Source organism: Taudactylus pleione, unplaced genomic scaffold, assembly GCF_031769625.1.
Source record: "Taudactylus pleione unplaced genomic scaffold, aTauple2 ptg000483l, whole genome shotgun sequence".
In the NCBI taxonomy this organism is placed as follows: Eukaryota; Metazoa; Chordata; class Amphibia; order Anura; family Myobatrachidae; genus Taudactylus; species Taudactylus pleione.
This window is the reverse complement of record NW_028284885.1, coordinates 418,455-439,584: the sequence shown is the minus strand read 5'-3', so window position 1 is coordinate 439,584 and position 21,130 is coordinate 418,455. Positions and strand designations below refer to the sequence as shown.

General features: G+C 45.6%; 1 protein-coding gene across 1 annotated transcript in view; it reads right to left on the bottom strand.

The window, feature by feature from the left end:
- Positions 1–20,674, bottom strand: part of LIN9 (lin-9 DREAM MuvB core complex component) — a 37,333-nt gene extending 16,659 nt beyond the window's left edge. Inside the window, exons 1-2 of the mRNA XM_088449364.1 lie at positions 20,471–20,674; positions 1,595–1,627 (exon numbers count right to left, since the gene is read on the bottom strand). Of these exons, the coding sequence (XP_088305490.1) occupies positions 1,595–1,627; positions 20,471–20,564 (127 nt within the window). The 5' untranslated portion in view covers positions 20,565–20,674. The remainder of the gene's footprint in view (positions 1–1,594; positions 1,628–20,470) is intronic.
- Positions 20,675–21,130: the final 456 nt, after the last annotated feature.

Below are 21,130 nucleotides of genomic sequence, written 5' to 3'. Positions count from 1 at the left end.
AATGTGCAGTGTCAGAATATTGAGAAACAGCTTTAACAAATAGTGAGCTAGATTTTGTAGCGATAACTACTCGTACACTTCTGTGTGAAGCTTTGTATTCGGTTACAAGTATATATATGTGTATATATATGTGTGTGTACTAGACAGCCATATATGTATTTCCAGACAGCCAGAACGCCCCCCCCCCCCCCCCCCCCCCTCTGGCATTTGTCTATGCTCTTTAGAAGCTTTGATACTTATCCGTGATTATTATTATGCTTCAAATCCCAAATATTTATATTAGACCGATATATAGGCAAAGAAAAAAGATACAGGAAAAGGGTTAATTTCATCTTACAAACATCAAATATGATGGCAACAATAGAACCAACACAAAAAGAAATGAGATGCTCTGTACAGTATAACTTACACCCGTGTCACCTCTTTATAGGGAAATTCAGCAATGAACTTTGTAGCAGACAACACAGAAGTGTAACTACATGATACAGTCTGTTGTACTGACTAATACAGCGTCCCTATCAGTTACACCTGGAGGCCTCTCTTGTCCACTGCTCACTAATAAAGCGGAGGAAGTCATGTGACACTAACATGGAACGGTGTATGGCGGCCATGGGGCTTATATAATGATGCACATGGCGCAGTAATATCCTAACACAGGGCTGTATATGGTGTATCTGGAAGCATAGCTGGCACAAGGCTTACATGAAGGAGCACTCACCACGCGTTTTACCATTATGTAGGCCATGCACATTAAATCAGCACACCGCCCACCCTCACTCTGCAAAGCACACCGCCCACCCTCACTCTGCAAAGCACACCGCCCACCCTCACTCTGCAAAGCACACCGCCCACCCTCACTCTGCAAAGCACACCGCCCACCCTCACTCTGCAAAGCACACCGCCCACCCTCACTCTGCAAAGCACACCGCCCACCCTCACTCTGCAAAGCACACCGCCCACACTCACTCTGCAAAGCACACCGCCCACACTCACTCTGCAAAGCACACCGCCCACACTCACTCTGCAAAGCACACCGCCCACACTCACTCTGCAAAGCACACCGCCCACACTCACTCTGCAAAGCACACCGCCCACACTCACTCTGCAAAGCACACCGCCCACACTCACTCTGCAAAGCACACCGCCCACACTCACTCTGCAAAGCACACCGCCCACACTCACTCTGCAAAGCACACCGCCCACACTCACTCTGCAAAGCACACCGCCCACACTCACTCTGCAAAGCACAGATTAAAGGGACAGAACAAGGACATATAATGTTGAAGAAAATGACGAGCATGAGAACAAAACCGTGAATGTTGGAGCTTATAATGGTTATAGACAATTCTGCCACCCAGTATGCAAGCTACCATAACCTCGCAGCCCAGATCCAAAATGTCGCACTTCACACGCAAGACGATGGGCATGGTGACGTGACCTCTAAGAGGACATGTTCTAAGCCTGAAGGAAGCAACACAGTTTCCAGCATTCCTGCATCATACAATACTCTAATCGGTTAAATCCTGGATAGACTATGTGATAGCCCATCGATAAATCACAGTCTACAAAATAATGACAGAATCACACATCTTACCTTTTAGACTGACGAGAGCTTTTGCTGAAGAATCTGGGGAGAAGAACAAAATTGAAAGATTTCAGATCTGTCAGTCTCTGGATGTACAAACGGTATAACTCAATGGAGAGGTGAGATGGCGAGGAAGACGGGAGGTCGCCGTATAAGAGATAACTTAATATTGTAACATCGTCCAATGTAAGTTGTCATAAAAGGCAGCAAAGTGCCTCTCAAAACCGGAAGATATAATAAATAAATGTAATATTCTGAGAACTACCTGCAGACATGGATAGCACCAGAACAGGTGGCACCAAGAATACCCAGGTGCCCCAACCGCTGCAAAGCCACAACCCTGGATAATAAGTGACGCGTGTTGGCAGCAAGTATTAAGTGAAAACTTACATCCTCCCTTTTTCTATAGGCTAGAAATTACTAAAATTAATGCTGAATATAGATTTGTTGCCAACGTAACACTGCCATCTTTGGCATTTTATAACCAACCTCCTATTTTGTTTGTTATTTCTATTCCTTTTACGTGTTACTTCTACTTACGCATGGAAATATGTTGTATAAATGGTTTTGTGTAAAGCCAGCCCTCTGTGCAAGTGCAAAAGCACTTTATTGAAACAAAAATGTTTGTAAATATTAAAGGTATATATTTAAACACTAATCAACTATATTAATGCTGTGTACACAATCTTCATCCAGGAGGGTACGATGTGAACTTGATTTAGCTAAATACACCTGCTGACCACAAACAGCGGTTCTGTGGGCTGAAACAGTTAATAGGAACGGTAATGCAGCAGACTTAAGGTGCCCACAGACATAGCGACATTTTACACGATTTGGCCGATTTCGACGAATCGTGACGACGAATTGGTTAAAAAAAGTACAAATCGTGAGTTTATACTCATGAGCACGATGCCGATGCGCGTCCCCGCTCGTCGTATATCGCATCTTCTGATATGCCGTGCTGTAGGGCAGATTAGCCAACCATGAACACGATGGAAGCCGATCGTGAGGGTTTTTTCCCTCACGATGAATCGTACGATTCATCACACAATGCGGAATTTGACTGACAGAAGCCTGGACACGCCCCATCTTGTGCAGCATCGTGTATGGAGCAAGACAGTCGCACTTTGGGAGCCTGCACACTGGATATTTGTTTTGTTGGATATTTGGTGAGTATTTGTACAGTTTGCAACCACACTGACCACCAATGTGTGCCCCCAGGTAATAAATGCATGACCCAGCCACCGCCCGCCGTATTGAGGCGGGCGGTGGCTGGGTCATGCATTAAGCTCCCACTGCCCACCAATGTGTGCCCCCAGGTAATAAATGCATGACCCAGCCACCGCCCGCCGTATTGAGGCGGGCGGTGGCTGGGTCATGCATTAAGCTCCCACTGCCCACCAATGTGTGCCCCCAGGTAATAAATGCATGATCCAGCCACCGCCCGCCGTATTGAGGCGGGCGGTGGCTGGGTCATGCATTAAGCTCCCACTGACCACCAATGTGTGTAATACATAAAAAAAAAAAAAATAAACACGTATTTTACAAAAATATCACCATACATTAAATTTAAAAACACACATTATTTAAAGCTGGGGGTCTTCTACCTTTCGGTCTCCAGCTGTTGTGGAACTACAGATCCCAGGATGACCTGCCACCCACCTTTGAAACTGTTTTCAGGGCATCCTGGGATCTGTAGTTCTACCACAACGACAGGCCCAAAGGTGGAAAACCCATACTGTCAAACAAAGAAAAACATTATATTACCAAGCAATAAACACAACATCCCTGTAAAAGAAAACATGATTAGAATACCATAACAAACCTTTAAAAACCTGTAAAAAAGAAAATATTAAAACATTAAAAATGTGAACTATAACAACATTACATTTAACAAAACTATATACACAAATATTTAAATGTCCTTTTTTTTCTTATTCATAGATAATGTCCATGGATTCAGAACGTGAATTCGCTACAGGATTCATTGAAATCCTGCACTCGAAAGACTGTCTGTGGAAGATCAGTTCTCGGAAGTACCACAATAAGTCGCACAAGTTGGCCGCACTCGAACTGTTGGTGTATACGAAAAAATATTTATCTGATGCAGACCTGAAAACTGTACGGCAAAAGATTCTAAATCTCAGGACAGTGTACATCAAAGAAAAAAAGAAGGTGGATGACTCCAAAAAATCAGGAGCGGCTACAGATGAAATATATACTCCTGCGCTGTGGTACTACCGTATGATGTCATTCATCAGTGAACAAGAGCCTCAAAGGGAATCTATCATCTTGATGTCGGAGCGTGAGGGAGAAGAGGAGGTTGCAGAAGTGCCTGGACCGGCTGCAGAAGTCTTGGTAAGAAGTGACACAGTTTAAACCAAAATCCTTAATGTTTTTGTTGTTAAATCCCAAATGTCCAATTTAGTCAGTAGTTCACAGACAGTTCTCCTGCCATGGTACAGCACCTGGTCCATTGAAATAGGTCATGTACTCCTCCCTCACTTCTTTGGCACGTGCGGTGAATGTTGTTGTAGTTGGTGGTGCAGACACAGATGTAAAATGTCCAATGTCCTCCAGGGGTCCTACATCTTCTGGTCTAGCTGGGACTGTTCCTCGTTGAGTAGCTTTTCTTCGCAGAAAGTTGTGCAGCACACAGCACGCCATCACGACCCAGTCTATCTTCTCCACATGTAGATTGATAGTGGTGTGGAAAATGCGGAAGCGGTTGCTCATTATTCCAAACGCATTTTCCACAATGCGCCATGCCCGGGATAGACGGTAGTTGTAGATCCTTTTCTCTCTGGTCAGGCCCCTGTGTGCAAATGGCTTCATCACATGCTCATGTAATGCAAAAGCCTCGTCTGCAACGAAAACGTAATTTAGGCCGTGCTTTGTCTGGTCCACTGAGGGCAAGTTGAGGGTTTTGTTGGCGAGTCTCTGGTAGAAAGCCGTCTTTTTGAAGGACCCACCATCCGAAGCACGGCCATTCTTGCCGACATCCACAAACAGAAATTCGTAGTTGGCATTCACCACTGCTGGTCAACTCCTCCACGGTGTTAGGAAACTGTAAAAATAGTAAAAAAGATGTTAAAACATGACTAATATTTTTTATATCTTTTTTCCCTATATAGACTCCCACCCAAGACCCTGATTTAACAACCACACCCGACCTCAGTCTGCTTTGTGGCGACAGTGATCCGGAGAATAGCACACAAGTGGAAACTCAAGATCCACCTGGACCCTCATCTTCTCAACAACCCCAAAAAAAAAAAAAAAAAAAAAAAAAGGCAGAAAGGAGAATTTTACAGAACGTGAGGACCTTTTTTTTACAAAACGCAGAACGGCTGCTGCAGAAACCCCCAGATGCAATGGATGATTTCAAAGCTCATGTGAACAGCACATTGAGAAATCTGGATGCAGATATCCAAAGAAATTTTTAAGGTTAAACTACGACCTCTTGAGTCGCTGTATGAGCAAAAATATCTCAAATTCTACATACATTGCAGATCCAATGCTATTTTCCCCTGCCCCAAATAGGTATGTCCGCCCCCCCCCCGCCCAGTTAGATATTACTCCCCCACCAAGCACCACAAGCACCACCTTGTATAATGCTCTGCTGGATGCAGCAGATGAGTCGCCCCAATATACAGAGATGTAAATTTTTTCTTGATTTTAATATCACCAAATGTTATGACTCAAAATAGGTGCTTGCTGCATGGGATAGGGTGGTGATGACGCCATTTGGACAAGGTCACTACGCACATGGCACAAGTACACATTGCTGGAAGCCGGGGCCACAATGTATACTTGTGCCATGTGTGTATTGGCCTGTTCAAACTGGCGTCTGACCCACCCTATCACATACAGCCGGCTACCTATTGGGATTCATAAAATTTGGTGATAATGTTCTTTTGTTATAAAAAAAGGATATTGCACACAGTTTAGTGCACAATTTCAGTTGCCTGCAGGTCAGTGCACATTGTACGAAAAGAAGGCAATTTTTTGCTTTATGTTGAATAAAAAAAAAAAAATTTCTTTGCACAAGAAACCAATGTGTGGTGTTTTTTTTAAACTTACCTTGCAATAGTGGTACTGTAGCACTTTTACGATGGCTCTGCAGGTCTCCAGAATGATGACGCCCAAGGACTGAGGTGAGATGAGTGTCCCAAACTTCAGGTCTTCCAGTGACCTTCCTGTAGCCAGGTACCTTAGGGTAGCCACCAGTCTGTCTTCAGCAGGGATTGCCCTCCGCCACCTTGTGTCCTGTCTCTTGATGTGGGGGGGTCACCAGATGCAGCAATTCTTGGAAGCTGGCGTCATCCATGCGCAGGTAGTTCCGATAGTCGTCCGGGTTGTTCTCCTTGATGTCCATCAGCAGGGACATGTGAGGGCGGGTATCCCTTTGTAGCAGCCACTCCTTGGTCCAGCATGCTCTCGTCCTTCTTCGCTGGGCCCTCTTCCTAATCTCCCGGACCCCAGCTTCAGCGACCAACACTCTATACTTATAGGGACGCATCAGTACAGAATTCAGGAACAGGATAGAATGCAGGTAGGTAGCACACACTTGCAGGTAGAATAAACTTTGTATAAGGCAAGCCAAATACAAAGAGCACAGTAGCAATGTACAGGATTCAGCAGGAATACACCTAGCCTCATCTAGTAGCAGAGCAGAATGTGCACAGAGTTTAAAGGGTTCCTGCTGTTTATACTCCCTAGATAGCTCCTCCCATTGTTATGGCTATTTAAATTTCCCACCAATAGTCAAGAGCCTGTTTTATTTTTATTTTCAACTCACGATTTGTTATGGCCAATCTCACGATACGTACGATCCGATAGATCGTAAGACAGATTGGGTGTCTTTTTTCCAAAATCGTGATCACGACGGCAAGGGAGCTCCCGTGAAAGTTCATGAGGAAATTGGCCATAAAATGGTATCGTGAGCACATCGGTATATGTGTGGGCACCTTAAGCCTCAGTGATGTGATCACCTGCGGGCAAATCAATGAAATCTGAGGTTGGGATACTATGAGCAGCTATACACACGGCAGACCGTTACGGTAGCCCAAGATCACTCACTTTACTCAGCGACCCTATGGGGTTGGGGGATCACTCCTAAATGTAGTTCATATGCCCAGGTGGAGTGAGCCCACAAAATCGCCGGCATGGCAGGAAACGGGCATAGGCTTCTACTGGAAAACAAATGCTCTCCGTGATCTGGACTAGTTAGGGGCAGGGTGGGCTGGTTTAAGGGCATGATTCAGGTTGTATGCAAACGCCCCGACATGGCCACATTTTAGGTCGGAACTCCCCGTAACCACCCACAAAAACGGTCTCTTCCGGTCAATCAATTGCGAGAGAATCCTCAAAGCATGCGCAATTCATCCGCAGAGCAATGCAGCTATGATTCATGAACAAAACCTCTAATAATCGCTCAACTGCATGAACATCAGAATAGCGTTTAGCTCTGAATCAGGCCCTGAACCATCTTGGTTTAAACAAGGACTTAAACCAAGTGTTTTTTATAAAAAGAAAACACAATTTTATATTTAATATGCTGTGAATGCATGCATGGCACTGTGATTTCTTAAAAAAAAAAAGCCTATTTAAGGGAATCAGACATTCTTGTTGCTTGTGGCCTTCATTTGAGTGCTCTGAACCAATACAGTAAATTCACACACAACAGAGAAATAAAAAGGGCAAACCAAATCAGAGAGGTACAAAATGTGCCTAGCATCAACTAAAGCTGGGTACACACTGAAGCAAACCAGCCAAATCAGAATGACGAAATCAGGCAAATCGCAGTGTGTATACCCTAATTTGTGCGCTCTCACGGTCGCATGTGATATCGTGCTGCGTGGCCAGGACGATAATCGCATGCAGCGCCATGCATAGTAACGAAGGCCGGAACAAGTAATCGTTCCGTCTTTCATTATATCACTTTAATGTGTACCGACAATCATGCGGTGTCCAGGGTTACCCAGGACATCGTCACGATTGGCGGTCGCTCAAGTGTGTACACGGCGTAAGACTCCAGAGACTCTTCCCCTAACAATCCTATAGGACTGGAGTAACATTCTCAATCTTAAAAGGGTAAACAACTCCAACACATTAAAGAGGCAAAACACAGAGAAACACCTCTGTCTATTGCCTCTTCAATGCGAGATGTTTATTTGAATTCTAAACCTTTAGTCCTACTGAGATGAGTGGAAGGAAGACTAATGCCGGGTACTCACTAGGCGATATGTCGCCTGATCTGGCGGACCGGGCCGACATCTCGTCCACATCGGTCAGTGTGCACTCGCTATGTCGGAGGTCCGACGGGCGATATCGTTGGCGGGGGCCATGCTGCCAAATGCAACATGGCCCCTCACCATCGTTCTTCACTGCCGGCATCGGCAAGTATGTATGCACTTGCCGATGCCGGGTCCCGTCACTAACATCTGGCTCTCTTTTGAGGAGATAATCCCATTTCATTAGGATTTTTTTAATTTCAGAAAGCATTAAAACATGGTTGATCAAGGATTCTAACATGTAGTAGTGTTTCACAATATGAATATAACAAGCCGGAGTCTTTTTTTTATGCAGCAAAACAGTAATGGGAAAAAAAACAAAAAACCCAGTTTAAAACATTAAAAAAATTTTTTTTTACTTTTATTTTTTCAACCCTGGTAAGGGGCTATCAACATGGGAGATGCTAGCTGGCAGTACTGCGTTCTTAAAAGGGTTGGACTGCAGTTGTTCTCCCCCCAGGACACTGCACCCACTACTCATAGTGGCAAAACCCCCCACCATTTATACATGCACCCAAGCTCCCTAATGAATGTCTTCTGCGGATTACAGGAGCACCCATAGAGTTATACGCTATAGGTTAGTATCGGGACACTGCTGAATAAAACTAAATAGTTGGGGGCATGAGGGAGGGGACATCTGCAAAGTACTCAAAAGAGGGAAATATTTATTTTTTAAGAATTATTAGTGGACGACCCATTTAAAAAGGACCAATGTGGCTCGTTTTACAGAAAACGAACAAAGGAGCTCATTCAGACTAAGATGTAAACTCTCGCTGCTGCCGACGGTATGCATTGTGTATGCCGTGTGCGCGTGTGCATACCTTAGCGAAAGGTCACAATGCATTCGCTCGCTGCACATAGACAACCCAGCAGAGTGAGTGACAGGAGAGGCCGTTTGTAGGTGGTAACAGGGGCTGGCCATTAAAAACGGGGGAGTGGAGGTGCAAACACAGGCGTGGCTGAGCATCTCAGCGGCGTGTTAGAGGTGCGCATAATTATAGGACAGCGTCATAGTACACGTCACCTGGCTGGTTTTTACACTGAAGTGTTCACAGTGCTTGTGGCAGGGTATGGTCAACCACAAGCGCTGCGATAGCATCCGATGTTACACGATGTACCGATGGTTGCATCATACACTTCCTGGACATGACGTGCACAAGTGGGTGTCTTAAGACAAGCTGGTGGGTGTCTGCATACACTATGTGATCGCGCGCTAAGAAATACTGGGCGTGCTAATGCATTGCCTACGCAATTTGCATACACACCATGCGAGCGACTGAATCAGCTCCAAAATTCGCACATTCATGCAAAAGTTTAAAAGAGAATCTCTGCTTGGAAATCAAGGTCTGCTCTGGTGTAAATGTATGTACTTGCCTTACTTTACCCGAGAGCTATATAGTAACCTGATCATAATGACATTCCCAGCACCATGTCCTGGCATTGTATACAGAGGCTACAGCAGCCTCACACACATCACAGTCCCAGCCAATAAGCCTCTCTGGGCAGATACACATTTAGGAACAGATTCATCAAACAGTGATATTCTTGTTATCACTGGTTACTAATCTTAAATAGTGCTCCAACCAATCAGCTGTGTTTGAAAAACGACAGGAGCTGATTGGTTGGAGCACAATTTAAGATTAGTAACGAATGATGACAAGAATATGAAATGTTAAAGAACAAGTTCACCTGTACTGTCACTTTTTTTTTTAAATGAACCCTCACACTTCTTGTTGCCCCATAACTGTATTACAGGGTCCCTTATCCTGGTATCCCTTACTCTACATTGCTGGGCCAATGGCGACAATGAGCACCTACAGTGGATTTGAGAATAGGTTGTAGTTGGAACACTGGCTGATACAGGCATCCGCTAGCAAACTACTGCCAAATCGGCATGACCCCAGCAGTGCAGAAGAGGGCACGGCACCCTAGGCGGGATACTCTCATGGTTTGGGTAAAGGGGAGCAGAGGGTATGTATCTCTTATGCCATAAGCTACATCCATATATACAGTCAGGTACGTAAATATTGGGACATTGACAGAATTTTCATATTTTGGCCTCTATTCACCACCACAATAGCTTTGAAATGAAACAAACAGTGCTCCACAGGCTGTTTTCTGCGGGCGCATCGCCCGGCAGAAACAGAATGCCGCCCGGCAGAAACAGAATGCCACCCGGCAGAAACAGAATGCCACCCGGCACTTCTCCCCGCTGACCCCCGCTGTGGAACATTGGCCTCTGAAGTGACCGGAGGCTAAAGAAGCCTCCGATCACTTCAGAGGCCAGCGTTCCCAGTGATGCACTGCACGAGTGACGTCATGACGTCACCTGCGACGTGAGGAGCCTGCCTCGCGCGCCTGCTGGATCTAGTTAAATCCAGTCAGCGCGCGGCAACATCGGCGGCGGCGAGCAGGAGAGCGGCCAGCAAGTAAAGGTAAGTGCTGGGGCCGGGGCCAGGAAAAGCCTGGGGGCACTGCATTAAAGGGGCCAGCCTGGGGCCACTGCATAAGGGCAAAGCTAAACTACAGGGGGCACTGTATAAAGGGCACAAATACAGGGGGGCACTGCGTAATGGGCACTTTTGACTGAGCGCCAGTGGGGGAGCAGCCTGAGACATGTCGGGCTGGATTGGTCTGGGAGATCTACCCCTTTTCCCGTCGCACGCATAATTGCGAAGGCCCCCACCCGGCTACTTTTGGATGCCACCCGGCTGGAAAAAATTTCTGAGGAGAACACTGAACAAGATGTGCTTTAACTGCAGACTCTCAGATTTAATTTGAGGGTAATTACATCCAAATCAGGCGAACGGTGTGGGAATTACAACGGTTTCTAGCAAAAACATTAGGTGTGGCCAAATCAACTGTTTGGAACATTCTTAAAAAGAAAGAACGCACCGGAGAGCTCAGCAACACCAAAAGACCCGGAAGACCGCGGAAAACAACTGTGGTGGATGACAGAATAATTATTTCCCTGGTGAAGAAAAACCCCTTCACAACAGTTGGCCAAATCAAAAACACTCCAGGAGGTAGGTGTATATGTGTCAAAGTCAACAATCAAGAGAAGACTTCACAAGAGTGAATATAGAGGGTTCACCACAAGATGTAAACCATTGGTGAGCCTCAAAAACAGGAAGACCAGATTAGAGTTTGATAAAACAACATCTAAAATAGCCATTACAGTTCTGGAACAACATCCTATGGACAGATGAGACAAAGATCAACTTGTATCAGAGTGATGGGAAGAGAAGAGTATGGAGAAGGAAAGGAACTGCTCATGATCCAAAGCATACCACCTCATCAGTGAAGCATGGTGGTGGTAGTGTCATGGCGTGGGCTTGTATGGCTGCCAATGGAACTGGTTCCCTTGTATTTATTGATGATGTGACTGCTGACAAAAGCAACAGAATGAATTCTGGAGTGTTTTGGGCAATATTATATGCTCATATTCAGTCAAATGCTTCAGAACTCATTGGACGGCGCTTCACAGTGCAGATGGACAATGACCCGAAGCATACTGCAAAAGCAACCAAAGAGTTTTTTAAGGCTAAAAAGTGGAATGTTATGCAATGGCCAAGTCAATCCCCTGACTTGAATCCGATTGAGCATGCATTTCATTTGCTGAAGACAAAACTGAAGGGAAAATGCCCCAAGAACAAGCAGGAACTGAAGACATTTGCAGTAGAGGCCTGGCAGAGCATCACCAGGAATGAAACCCAGCGTCTGGTGATGTCTATGCGTTCCAGACTTCAGGCTGTAATTGCCTGCAAAGGATTTGCAACAAAGTATTAAAAAGTGAAAGTTAGATTTAGGATTGTTTAGTTTGTCCCATTACTTTTGGCCCCTTAAAAAGTGGGAGTGACAGCTCTTTGGATCTCATATTGAGAGTCGACAGCAACTGATTCCAAATGCAAATGTCACACCTAGAATCAACTCCAGACCTTTTACCTGCTTAATTGATAATGAAATAATGAGGGAATAGCCCACACCTGTCCATGAAATAGCTTTTGAGTTGATAGTCCCATTACTTTTGGCCCCTTAAAAAGTGGGAGGCACATATAGAAACCGTTGTAATTCCTACACCGTTCACCTGATTTGGATGTAATTACCCTCAAATTAAATCTGAAAGTCTGCAGTTAAATCACATCTTGTTTGTTTCATTTCAAAGCCATTGTGGTGGTGAATAGAGGCCAAAATATGAAAATTCTGTCAATGTCCCAATATTTATGCACCTGACTGTACATTTGTGTTTATTTCCAAAGCTTTTGCCAATATTGGATCACCTGGAATTGGTATCAAGATTCAGTGATGGCTACACCCAATATGGATGCCACCGTTCAAGAGAAAGAACAACAAATAGAAATCACCAGGCCCAAAACGGAGAGATCCTCAGACAGAGTTGGGGAAAAAAAAAAACACTGAAGAGGTTTTAATATAATACTATATAAGGAAATCAGTGGAAATTCGCATTGTGCCTTCCCCAGGTGTCCTTACAGACCATTATCCTACACTTACACAACATCAATGCTATTTGGTGTTAATGCCAAAGGAACAAGTTTCAAGACTCCAATCAATACAGAAAGAACACAAAACAGCTCTGTCAGAGGGGGTGATGAATCCCTGGTAAACCATGAGCATGGGACAGGGTTGGAGCAGACAGGAGAGCAGGCTGGAGGGGGGCAGCTCAGGACTGTTGCCTCTGCAGCCTCCTAGTGCTGAAAGGACAGCGGCAGAACTAAACAAAAAGCAGAACGAGACTAAAAACAAAACAAAACAAAACAGCAGTTTAGCAACCAAATCAAACAGGAAAGCAGAAATGACAGAAGGCCCAGCTCATCCACGGCATCAACGTCTTCTTCTTCTGTCCAGGACCCGGGACACGGGTTACATCCCATTTCTGTGCATTTAGCGCACACTGAAACCTTGCTATCTGTCATTCTATAAACAAAGGACGGCGACAAGGGAAAGTGACAGCCCCTCTGATCCCAGGGAGGGATATTTTAAGTTCAGCAGATTGGAGTGCTGGGTAATCACACAGGGGGAGGGTAACAGCTGAGAAGAGGGACAGAGGGGGGTGGGGGATAAACTAGGCACCCTAACAGAATCTGTACCTCGGCCAGCGGTGCTTTACTATAAGACTACGGCAGACTGAGCCTTACGTATAATATAAAATACACATCAAGCCATTTGAATTGATATTGATTTCAATCAAGGCGCCCATTATAATTTATAGGACTTCATAGATCTACAAGAGTCAATGCAGAGAGGACTAATACTTCCCTGATCAGACGTTTTGTTTGCAGTGTAACAAGATTCAAACTTTGCTTTATATTCCAAATACAAGACTACAAGCCCCATTGCGGGCTGTGTTACAGCTACACAAAATATAAATTATGCGCTGAGGAAACTGAGTATCGTATTTAATTGCATGTACACGTGAAACAAACTCGGGATATCACATTTACAGGAAAAATAATGAGATGATATTCATTGTGCAATTAAAATTTCTCTTTTACATGCATTATACAAGGTTACACGGTTATATCTCAGTGTTCACATTGAGGGCCTCATTCCAAGTCGTACGCAGAAGCGAATACAGTAGTGTCTGTTGGCGATCGTCCGCCTACGAGTTTATGTAAATGGCCTGCAAACGCTATCCCTTGCGTACATTTGTGCGGCCCAACGTCCAAGGTCAGATACGCCCAATTTTAGCGCCCGTGCACACTATAATACCGAATGGTGCGTCCTTAGAGGCCACCAACAGTCAACATCATCATAACTTGCACCAGCCCTATGGCAAATAACCGCTCACTTACGCGAACATCGACAACGCATAGTTGACTGAGGGGCTCCCGAGTCTCATGTGAACATGGAGCTTGCATAAGATGCCGCTGTGTTCTACACTGTTTTGTCTACATGATCAGGAAGAATGTTTAGTGGTTTACTGTATATATCTAGTGTTCCCGCTAGGCTGTTTTAGTGGGACACGGCGCCCTGCCCGATTGTAAAAAGGGCAAAATGTGACCTGCACTTTTAGCGGCGCCCCGCTAACACAGCCTGCCATGACTTACCCACCCGTGGGCCACAGTGTCCCCAGCGGGTGGGAAAAATTGTGATCGATCACCGGCTGGTGAGTAGGCACATTCGCACGCAATAGATTCATCGTTAGGGGAGAGATTGGGGGGAAGCCCAGCACCTCCGTAAGTGCTGGGCACATCCCCAAGCGTGATAATTTAGAGGAGTGTCACAAGGTCACGCCCCCTCCCTGAGTGGCCACGCCCCCTTTTTGGGATCGCGCAAACAGAAGCTGTTGACCAGCAACCCCAGCCTCTTTCTAGCGGGGACACTACATATCCAGTAACTGGTGACAAGACTTAGAGATTAATTCAACTGGGAACTAAGGGGGCGATTCAATTCAATGGGAGTTGAATAGCGCCGGTGAAGCTATTAAATTCAGCGTGCTGTTAGGTCGACTAAATTATTTCTATTTGCACCTGCTAAGGGTGTGAGGAGAAATCCGACTAAAGTGCGAGACTGTTTTCCAGCGTAGCGCCACGCTAACACCGAAGTGGCCGGCATTTTAGTCGGAGAATTGCAATTGTTTGCTACGAAACACCCAGGTTAAGTCGCGAGAACCGACATTCTCCGACTTACCTTGTAATAGTCGGACTAAACAGCGCGATGAATTAAATAGCTGCGCTATTCAACTCCCACTGAATTTAATCACCCCCAATGTAAGATTGTATGTTTCGGGGTAATAAGCAGTGCACAAAAAACAATAGCCTTACTTCATGCATTGTCCTGCATACCCATATGTGCTGCAAGCTAATATGTATAATATTGGGGCGTTAAAATGCAGTCACATCGCCCCTAACTGAGTTGACCCCTTAATCTGGGTGTTAAAATCTTAATAGGGAGCGCATTGGAGTCAACACTAGAAATATTTGTTAAAAACACCCAACAAATTCATAAAAAACAAACACAAACAAATGTTTAACAAAAGAACTGTCAATCGATGTAATAATTCAATGCTCATATTGTGTTCAGTACAACATACTAGTGGATATATTTCTGAAGCTGGTGTATGTGGGTCCATGTGGTAGAGAATATAGATTGTAATCTGCACTGGGGCAGGGACTGATGTGAATGACTGAAATATCGGCTGTGTGTGCACTATATAAATACAAAATAAATTCTAAAGCTGCATACACACACAACGATTTTTTTAATGAACGATTTGAGTAAACGATTTTTGCATATTCCCTTAATGAAAATCGTTGAGTTGACAAGTCTGACTGAACGACAAACTACAAACGACAAACTACAAACGTGAACGCGCATGAACGATAATCGTTCATCGTTTGACTCTGAAAGTGAACGATTTTTGCCATCAATTATCGTTAAACGATATCGTTTAACGATAATCATTTAAAAAATCGTTGTGTGTGTATGCAGCTTTAAGGAAGCAGCAAGAAATAGGCATACATAAGTTGTGTGCACATTACATTTCACATTTTGTCCGTACACAAATTCCTTTTTATTTTTTATAGTCTGGCTATGGGTGCTATATCCCCAATATCAGGGTGCAGGCTCTGGTGTTGTGGGTTACACTAACAGTATCAGGGTGCATGCTGTGGTGTTGGGGTGATATCAGGCTATTTTCAGAAATGTACCAACTCGAGTTAAAAATAAAAACTTTAAATATTTTGCACCTCTGAGCCTGATCATTATAATACAGACAACATGAAAAAGAGGAACAACAATAGTGAACTGCTGTTGAAAGTGAAGCCAAACCAAGAAAGACAAAACAGCACAGCAGTGATTGCTCTGTTGAAAGCAAGAGGAAAATATTTATAGGAAATAATTTCGGAATGTAATTATACAGTTTGCAAGCAGATGACAACCTATGTATTAAGTTCTCTAAAGGCACACATCCACTACACGATTAAAATGAGTGATTGAACGATATCATTAGCAAATCGTTCATTAAAATGTCTAAAATGACCAGCGATGTGCGCTCCCGATGGTCGCTTTAGACATCTATCATCAGGCAAACATGCTGAACAAACCTGACGGTAACATCAGGGTGAGCATGTTAGGGATGATTGATGTGTCTACACTGACCGACTGCTCATTCAGTGTAGGCACAGCACAGACTGTCAAACAACTGCACGATTGCAATTTCGTAACCGTGCAGTCGTTTTGAGGTCTGCTAGTGGATGTGCGCCATTAGTCTTCATTTTATATAGTCTTTAGTTTTATGATATAGCCTTGGCTTCTGTTAAACCTTTTTTGTTAATTTATTAAATGCATAGATTGTTGCATATTTACTTCTAGTTTCTTGTTCAGAAATGTTTAAAATAAATATATTTCATGTTAAATCTATCCACGTAACCAGATTATTTTATATGGTGGTGGTGAATATGCTGTGTGCTACCATTTTACTACAGTAAATTTGTTATCACTAATACCTATAGATTAATATACATTTGCCTTTTATGAAGGAGCCAGACGGTAGTAAAACAAAGGGTTCAGAGTGGAAGATTTGGTGTCAGCCCTGGTTGCATTCCCGGTAACTGAGTGGAGGCAATGGTATTGGGGTGTTAAGGGGCCTATCCATTAGCAGATAAATTTGAACGATATATCGTTCAGTCGTTCAATTTATCTGTCATGGATATGGTGCATACACACGGTCAGATTTTTCTTCAGATCTGAACGATTACGATTTAAAAAATATCTGAAGGAAAATCTGACGTGTTTGTCAGATGAACGCTCCCGCTTGTCAGATAACTATATCTGACATCTGATGTGTTTGCAGTCAGATTTGGACAATTCCATTCATTTTAATGCTGTCAAAAATCGTTCGTAGTTCAAACCGTTCAATTGTTCATCTCACACATCTGACCGTGTGTATGCCCTTATAGGCCCTGAACGATGACAGATGCGCACTCCCGCGGCCGACAAATTGTGTCTTTCGTCTCTCTCCAACATGTTGATCAATTATCGCTTATCGCTGACAGATAGAAATATCTGTCAGTTTATAAGCGGTAAACGACGAACAATATTTTTAATGAAAATTAATAGAAACATTAAAAAAAAATCCACTCCCTGAATGATGTCATGCAGTATCGTTTGCAAAAATCTGTCATGTACGTGACAGATATCTGTCACCGCAGCCCCAGGAATTTTCAAGGGATAATGTTTTGTCTTTCATCGTAGAGAAAGATCTGCTAATGGATAGGCCCCTTTGTACACCCAGTATCAGGGGGCTGGATCTGGTGTTTGGGTGTTCTACAACCGGGATTGGGGAGTTATACACCCAGTATCAGGTTGTGGGATCTGGTGTTGGGATGTTATACACATGGTATCAGGACGAGTGATCTGGTGTCAGTATATGGTGTTGAGTGTGTTATACACCCAGTATTGGGGTGCATGGGCAGATATTGGGTTGTTATACCCCCAGTATCAGGGCCAGATATTGGGGTGTTATACACAGTATCAAGGCACAGGGTCAGATATTGGGGTGTTATACCCCTAGTATCAGGGCCAGATATTGGGGTGTTATACACAGTATAAGAGCATAGGGCCAGATATTGGGGTTATACACCCTGTATCATGATATAGTGTTGGGGTGTTCTACACAGTATCAGGACAGGGTCAGATCTTGGGGTGTTCTACACAGTATCAGGACACAGGGTCAGATCTTGGGGTGTTATACACAGTATCAGGACACAGGGTCAGATATTGTGGTGTTATACACAGTATCAGGACACAGGGTCAGATCTCGGGGTGTTATACACAGTATCAGGACACAGGGTCAGATCTCGGGGTGTTATACACAGTATCAGGACACAGGGTCAGATCTCGGGGTGTTATACACAGTATCAGGACACAGGGTCAGATCTCGGGGTGTTATACACAGTATCAGGACACAGGGTCAGATCTCGGGGTGTTATACACAGTATCAGGACACAGGGTCAGATCTCGGGGTGTTATACACAGTATCAGGACACAGGGTCAGATCTCGGGGTGTTATACACAGTATCAGGACACAGGGTCAGATCTCGGGGTGTTATACACAGTATCAGGACACAGGGTCAGATCTCGGGGTGTTATACACAGTATCAGGACACAGGGTCAGATCTCGGGGTGTTATACACAGTATCAGGACACAGGGTCAGATCTCGGGGTGTTATACACAGTATCAGGACACAGGGTCAGATCTCGGGGTGTTATACACAGTATCAGGACACAGGGTCAGATCTCGGGGTGTTATACACAGTATCAGGACACAGGGTCAGATCTCGGGGTGTTATACACAGTATCAGGACACAGGGTCAGATCTCGGGGTGTTATACACAGTAACAGGACACAGGGTCAGATCTCGGGGTGTTATACACAGTATCAGGACACAGGGTCAGATCTCGGGGTGTTATACACAGTATCAGGACACAGGGTCAGATCTCGGGGTGTTATACACAGTATCAGGACACAGGGTCAGATCTCGGGGTGTTATACACAGTATCAGGACACAGGGTCAGATCTCGGGGTGTTATACACAGTATCAGGACACAGGGTCAGATCTCGGGGTGTTATACACAGTATCAGGACACAGGGTCAGATATTGGGGTGTTATACACAGTATCAGGACACAGGGTCAGATCTCGGGGTGTTATACACAGTATCAGGACACAGGGTCAGATCTCGGGGTGTTATACACAGTATCAGGACACAGGGTCAGATCATGGGGTGTTATACACAGTATCAGGACACAGGGTCAGATCTTGGGGTGTTCTACACAGTATCAGGACACAGGGTCAGATCTTGGGGTGTTCTACACAGTATCAGGACACAGGGTCAGATATTGTGGTGTTATACACAGTATCAGGACACAGGGTCAGATCTCGGGGTGTTATACACAGTATCAGGACACAGGGTCAGATATTGTGGTGTTATACACAGTATCAGGACACAGGGTCAGATCTCGGGGTGTTATACACAGTATCAGGACACAGGGTCAGATCTCGGGGTGTTATACACAGTATCAGGACACAGGGTCAGATCTCGGGGTGTTATACACAGTATCAGGACACAGGGTCAGATCTCGGGGTGTTATACACAGTATCAGGACACAGGGTCAGATCTCGGGGTGTTATACACAGTATCAGGACACAGGGTCAGATCTCGGGGTGTTATACACAGTATCAGGACACAGGGTCAGATCTCGGGGTGTTATACACAGTATCAGGACACAGGGTCAGATCTCGGGGTGTTATACACAGTATCAGGACACAGGGTCAGATCTCGGGGTGTTATACACAGTATCAGGACACAGGGTCAGATCTCAGGGTGTTATACACAGTATCAGGACACAGGGTCAGATATTGGGGTGTTATACACAGTATCAGGACACAGGGTCAGATCTCGGGGTGTTATACACAGTATCAGGACACAGGGTCAGATCTCGGGGTGTTATACACAGTATCAGGACACAGGGTCAGATCTCGGGGTGTTATACACAGTAACAGGACACAGGGTCAGATCTCGGGGTGTTATACACAGTATCAGGACACAGGGTCAGATCTCGGGGTGTTATACACAGTATCAGGACACAGGGTCAGATCTCGGGGTGTTATACACAGTATCAGGACACAGGGTCAGATCTCGGGGTGTTATACACAGTATCAGGACACAGGGTCAGATCTCGGGGTGTTATACACAGTATCAGGACACAGGGTCAGATCTCGGGGTGTTATACACAGTATCAGGACACAGGGTCAGATCTCGGGGTGTTATACACAGTATCAGGACACAGGGTCAGATCTCGGGGTGTTATACACAGTATCAGGACACAGGGTCAGATATTGGGGTGTTATACACAGTATCAGGACACAGGGTCAGATATTGGGGTGTTATACACAGTATCAGGACACAGGGTCAGATATTGGGGTGTTATACACAGTATCAGGACACAGGGTCAGATCTCGGGGTGTTATACACAGTATCAGGACACAGGGTCAGATCATGGGGTGTTATACACAGTATCAGGACACAGGGTCAGATCTTGGGGTGTTATACACAGTATCAGGACACAGGGTCAGATCTCGGGGTGTTATACACAGTATCAGGACACAGGGTCAGATCTCGGGGTGTTATACACAGTATCAGGACACAGGGTCAGATCTCGGGGTGTTATACACAGTATCAGGACGTAGGGTCAGATCTCGGGGTGTTATACACAGTATCAGGACACAGGGTCAGATCTCGGGGTGTTATACACAGTATCAGGACACAGGGTCAGATATTGGGGTGTTATACACAGTATCAGGACACAGGGTCAGATCTCGGGGTGTTATACACAGTATCAGGACACAGGGTCAGATCTCGGGGTGTTATACACAGTATCAGGACACAGGGTCAGATCTTGGGGTGTTATACACCCTGTACCGGAGCATGGTGCTGGGGTGTTATAGGCCCACTATTGGGGCGCAGGATCTGCCCCGGTATCATGGCTCCAGACTCAGGGCATGCCCCGGTGACAGCAGCCGGAGAGTGACAGCAGGGTCCCCGGGCGGCGGCTCCGGTCCCCTCTTACCCTCCACATCGGCCAGGTCCGGGTGCGGCGGCGGCGCCTCCTCCTCCTCCGCCCCCGAGCCCGGGGCGCCCCTGGCCGCCTTGATCCGCTTCATGGCACCGAGTCACGGGCAGGACGAGCCTCCGTTGGGTTTGAACTCCCCTCTCTGCGCCGCCATTCGCGATCCCGCTCGCGTTGCTGGGCGAGAACATGACGTCACGGCAAACACAGCGCCAGCTACGTGCGCGGCCCCGCGGGAGGGGGCCACGGGGGCGCGCAGCGGCGGGAGCGCGGAAGCAGAAGCAGTGACCTCCTCCTCCCCTCGCCCAGTGTCAGTGACAGCCTCTGCCCCCTGTGCCGCCTGCGCCCCGAGCACTGCTGCGTGTGACGGGCCCGGCTGAGCTCTTCCCAGGGACTCACTGTGTATAGACCAACTAACTAATCACTGTCAGGCTGGGGCCCCTATAGTGTAACACAGGGGCTCCCAAACTCGGTCCTCAAAGCACCCTAACAGTCCAGGTTTTCAGGATATCCATGCTTGTGCGCAAATGATATAATCAAACTGACTGAGGTACTAATTAATGCTGGCCATACACCTGCACGACCAGCATTTACACACAACTCATCCGGAGCCCCCTGGCAGTCCCGGCAGCGTGTTTGTTGTTTTTCTTAGCACAGGAT